The sequence below is a fragment of the Arabidopsis lyrata genome (assembly GCF_000004255.2).
Source record: "Arabidopsis lyrata subsp. lyrata unplaced genomic scaffold ARALYscaffold_8, whole genome shotgun sequence".
In the NCBI taxonomy this organism is placed as follows: Eukaryota; Viridiplantae; Streptophyta; class Magnoliopsida; order Brassicales; family Brassicaceae; genus Arabidopsis; species Arabidopsis lyrata.
The window spans coordinates 4,064,679-4,069,689 of record NW_003302548.1 but is presented as its reverse complement, the minus strand read 5'-3'; the positions used below and the strand labels follow the sequence as shown (position 1 = coordinate 4,069,689).

Genomic DNA, 5,011 nt, shown 5'->3' with positions numbered 1-5,011 from the left:
AGCAGCAACAATAATATTGGCTTTGATCTGCTTCCGCATTTGACCTCTCTTCTCAATTACTTCTGAATCCTCAGCTCCAGTAAAAAGAGATACATACTTCTCATTTTTCGGGAAGAACTGCAATTTCACATTTAAGAAGAACAGAGATTCTCAACTAAGCTCATTCTAAATCATATAACTAACAAGCAGAAGGATGAGAGATAGTAAAAAAAGAAGGAAGGTAGAGTAAGTAAAAGTGAATTTACCCGAACATACTCAAGGTCTTCTTTGAGTTTACTTAGTTGCTCAGCTATATCTGTATCGCCCACATGAGCAGATGAAGTACGTTGTAACTTCTCAAGACGTCTAATACTCCTTTCGATCTTTCTCCGCTCTAATCAAGAAAATAAAAAGCTCTAACTTCTCAGGCATCATTACTAACTAAATCATGACTAAATATTAGACGACAGGTAAAAGCTCTTCTTACCAAAGAACTTAATCTTTCTGTTCCTAAGGAATATTTTACGTTCAACAGCAAGACGGGTATGAGCGTCTTGCTGCTTCTTCAAATCTTCCAACTTCTCTACTAAAGACTCTCTTACTTCAGGAGGCAAATCCTACAGAGTATCAAAAATACATCAACATTCAAAATTCTCAAATGGGTTTGGTTCTAATTGACCATAGATAATCAAATTCTCTACAAGAACACAACCTAGGAATAACATTGTAAACCCTTAAGCTCTACACCACACAAGCTAACTAAATCGCCAGAAAGGCTGGAACTTTAAGAGAGATTCTATCAAAGGAACCCTAATTTCAGAGAGAGAAAAGGAGCTGACTTTACGAAGAAAGCGTTCAACGGAACGCATCTGATTCTTGATGGAGACAGTCTTAGGTTTCTTCTCTACACGCAATACTTTCGACCTCCGACTACTTCCCGCCGCCTGATTAGGTTCCGAAACTCTTCTCTTGGCATAACCTCCGTGCGCCATGACTAAAGGATTTTGCCAAAGCTTTTGAAGTAGTTGAAGAAGGAGGAAGAGTTGAGACTTGAGAGAGCAACAGACAAAAATTAGGGGTTGTGTTTTTTTCTTTGTTCGGCGTTAGAACGCAGCGTATTAGGGGATACACAACTAGGTTGAACCGGATTATTTTCCGGTTAAACCGGTCTGTCGGATTGTGCTCTTCGTATTTTATGGCTTAGTAAATTTCACATTTGTGGATATCAAACTTCTGACTTTTCTTGAAGCTACCACTACTCAAACTTCTGACTTTTCTTGAAGCTACCACTACTTTTAATAAACTGTTTCAGTTTCTCAATAAACTAATAGACATTGCTCTCTTGACTTATAATTTCTTGATACAGTCAGTACAGGAATGCACGATTGTATTCCTTTTCTCTCCACCATTCATCATTTTCTCTTGTGTTGTTTCTTGCATCGCCTTGGCAGTAATCAACACAAGAGAAATGGCGGACTTGCTTCTACTAATACCCTGGAATAAAATCTTCACTGCTGCATGTGGCTGCTTTTTAAGCGATAGAAACTACATTCACTTGATGGAGTCAAATCTCGATGCTCTGGAGACAACTATGGAAAACTTAAGAATAGACGAGATGATCTGTTAGCAAGAGTTTCCATAGAAGAAGATAAAGGTTTGCAACGGCTTGCTCAAGTCAACGGATGGCTTTCAAGGGTAAAAAGTGTTGAATCCCAATTCAATGATATGCTTGCGGCTAGATCAACTGAAACTGGAAGATTGTGTTTGTTTGGATATTGCTCCGAGGATTGCATATCAAGCTACAATTATGGTGAAAAGGTATCGAAGATGTTGGAAGAAGTTGAAGAACTTCTATCTAAAAAAGATTTTGTAGAGGTGGCGCAGAAAATTATACGTAAGGCGGAGAAGAAGCATATCCAAACCACAGTGGGTTTGGATACATTGGTTGAAATGGCATGGGAAAGCGTCATGAACGATGAAATAAGAACCTTGGGTCTTTATGGTATGGGGGGAGTAGGAAAAACCACCCTCTTAGCTTGTATCAACAACAAATTTGTTGAATTGGAGAGTGAATTTGATGTTGTGATATGGGTTGTGGTATCTAACGACTTTCAGTATGAGGGCATTCAAGATCAGATTCTGGGAAGATTACGTCTTGACAAGGAATGGAAACAAGAAACAGAAAAGGAGAAAGCTTTGTGCATAGACAATATCCTTAATAGAAAGAAATTTGTGCTGTTGTTGGATGATCTCTGGAGCGAAATGGATCTGAACAAGATAGGAGTTCCACCTCCAACTCGAGCAAATGGATCGAAGATTGTTTTCACCACTCGTTCGAAGGAAGTTTGCAAGCACATGAAAGTTGACAAGCAGATAGAAGTTGATTGTTTGTCACCAGATAAAGCGTGGGAATTGTTTCGAATTACTGTTGGAGATGTCATATTCAGCGGCCATCAGGATATTCCCGCACTTGCAAGAAGAGTTGCTGCAAAATGTCATGGCTTGCCACTTGCACTTAATGTCATTGGCAAAGCCATGGCATGTAAAGAGACTTTACAAGAATGGTATCTTGCGATTAATGTTCTGAATTCGCTTGGCCACGAGTTTCCAGGTATGAAAGAAAGAATTCTTGGCGTTTTGAAGTTCAGTTATGATAGCTTGAAGAATGGTGAAATCAAATCGTGCTTCCTATATTGTTCTTTGTTTCCTGAAGATTTTGAAATAAAGAAGGAGGAGTTGATAGAATACTGGATATGCGAAGGATTTATAAATCCGAACAGATATGAAGATGGAGGTACCAACCAAGGTTATGATATAATTGGCTTGTTAGTTCGTGCACATTTGTTGATTGATTGTGGTGTCAAAGTTAAAATGCATGATGTGATACGTGAGATGGCTCTGTGGATAAATTCTGACTTCGGAAAACAGCAAGAAACAATTTGTGTGAAATCTGGGGATCATGTACGTATGATACCAAATGACATCAATTGGGAGATTGTGAGACAGATGTCTTTAATTCGTACTCACATTTGGCAGATATCTTGCAGTCCCAACTGCCCCAACCTTTCAACCCTATTACTCCGAGATAACATTCAGTTGGTGGATATTTCAGTTGGATTCTTTCGGTTTATGCCAAAACTTGTGGTCTTGGATCTTTCTAACGGGGGGCTTACTGGATTGCCGGAAGAAATTTCTAACTTAGGTTCCCTGCAATATCTCAATTTATCACGCACAAGGATAAAATCGAGTTGGTGGATATTTCAGTTGGATTCTTTCGGTTTATACCAAAACTTGTGGTCTTGGATCATGTACATGAGATCAGTCTTGTTGGGATAGCAACAACCTTACCAAATCTGCAAGTGTTGAAATTATTTTTTTCCCGTGTTTGTGTTGATGACATATTAATGGAGGAATTACAACACTTGGAGCACTTGAAGATTTTAACGGCAAACATAAAGGATGCCACGATTTTGGAAAGGATACAAGGAATTGACCGATTGGCGAGTTGTATTCGAGGTTTATGTCTACTAGGAATGTCAGCACCTCGTGTAATATTAAGCACGATAGCTCTGGGAGGTCTTCAACGCCTTGAAATTGGGAGCTGCAACATATCTGAGATAAAGATAGATTGGGAAAGCAAAGAAAGAAGGGAGCTTTCACCAATGGAGATTCTCCCATCTACAAGTTCTCCAGGCTTCAAGCAACTCTCCACTGTTTTTATATTCAATTTGGAAGGGCAAAGGGATTTGTCATGGCTGTTATTTGCTCAAAATCTAAAGAAGCTAGAAGTGGGCTATTCACCAGAAATAGAAGAAATAATAAATAAGGAGAAAGGAATGAGTATTACCAAAGTGCATCCAGATATTGTTCTTCCCTTTGGGAACCTGGAAATCCTTGAGCTAGAAGAATTGCCTGAACTTACGGAAATCTGCTGGAATTATCGGACTCTTCCTAACCTTAGAAACTTCAATGTCAGAGATTGTCCAATGCTACCTGAAGATGTCGCTAAATTTCTCAAGCTTGCAGAGTAATAACGGGTGGAAGGGTGATGACAAGTGGTCAATTGCTAAAGTGATGAAATCGAATTAGAGTACCAATTGTTTCCTTTGTTTCTTTGTTTGATTTGCTTCTGCTTCCAGAAAAGAAGGAACACAAGAGAGTCCTTCAAGTTTCTTTCATCTTTCACGTTTCTTTTGCTTCCTTGTGTGTAGGAACGTGTAGTTCCAAGACTGTTTCCTAAAATATAAATGAAAAAGCCAAAAAAAAGAGGCAGAGAAATTTGCCTGAAGAATTTTTGTTCTTGTGTTTTTTATTCATGATTTTGACTGGGACCTTATCATCGGGGATTAATAATGGGAGAAATATGTTTCTACGCAAAGGAATGGTCTCTACTGTATAAACTTTGCTCCCACTTTGTGTAACTGCACTGTATCCTCTCAGTTCTTAATTTGGTTTTGTATTTATATGTACTGTTTTTGTTTCAATTACCTCTTGTTTCTCAAAGTTTAAACTTTCCTCTCTTCACAGTGTGAATTCAAAGATTCGTTGGCGTGTTTTTGTCATGTTTGTGATGTCTCCTAAGAACATCAGCAATGCGGCACTCAAGAAGATAGATGTGAGGCAAATTAAATTAGTAAAATAAAGTTAGAGAGGAGAGAGGAGAGATGAGGAACAGAGGAGGAACACAGAGGAAAGATGAAAAATTGTTTTCATCGAAGGAACAGAGAGGAGAGATGAAAACAATTTTTTAATATAAAAAAAATCAGAACCAACCAAACAAAGACACCTGCCCCTCACACTCGGTTGTAAACTAACACTCGCATACGCATTCCAAGTGCACTGTTCTCTTACTTTTGAATATTTTAATACTCACACCCATACACAAAGTTTACCATTGTGTATGCTCTAAGTAACGAACCAGAGTTTGTCAAGGAGAGCATAGATAGCGTTTATGTTTCTGGATTGAGCTAGTTTTAGATCCATGTACCAGATTGTTCTTAGAAGTTAGAACGTTCATTGATTTCTAAGTGAG

At 38.5% G+C, this 5,011-nt stretch overlaps 2 protein-coding genes across 2 annotated transcripts; one reads left to right on the top strand and one right to left on the bottom strand.

The window, feature by feature from the left end:
- Window positions 1-31: 31 nt before the first annotated feature.
- Window positions 32-1,085, bottom strand: LOC110225616. The gene is made up of 3 exons (XM_021015387.1): window positions 819-1,085; window positions 467-596; window positions 32-117 (listed from the first exon to the last, which is right to left on the bottom strand). The coding sequence occupies exons 1-3, from the start codon at window positions 969-971 to the stop codon at window positions 101-103; spliced, it is 300 nt and encodes a 99-aa protein (XP_020871046.1). The 5' UTR covers window positions 972-1,085; the 3' UTR covers window positions 32-100.
- A 218-nt stretch (window positions 1,086-1,303) lies between these two features.
- LOC9299717 (probable disease resistance protein At5g43730) lies at window positions 1,304-4,849 on the top strand. Its single transcript, XM_021015369.1, is given in 4 exon segments — window positions 1,304-1,574; window positions 1,577-3,229; window positions 3,232-4,407; window positions 4,507-4,849. Coding segments are annotated over 3 exon segments (2,559 nt in total). The 5' UTR covers window positions 1,304-1,447; the 3' UTR covers window positions 4,011-4,407; window positions 4,507-4,849.
- The last annotated feature ends 162 nt before the right edge of the window (window positions 4,850-5,011 follow it).

Excerpts from the sequence above, each read along its gene's own strand:
- LOC110225616 (XM_021015387.1), bottom strand. The coding sequence starts at position 971 with ATGGCGCACGGAGGTTATGCCAAGAGAAGAGTTTCGGAACCTAATCAG. Across the intron at positions 597-818 it reads TTGAACGCTTTCTTCGTAAA|GATTTGCCTCCTGAAGTAAG; the intron begins GTCAGCTCCTTT and ends GATACTCTGTAG.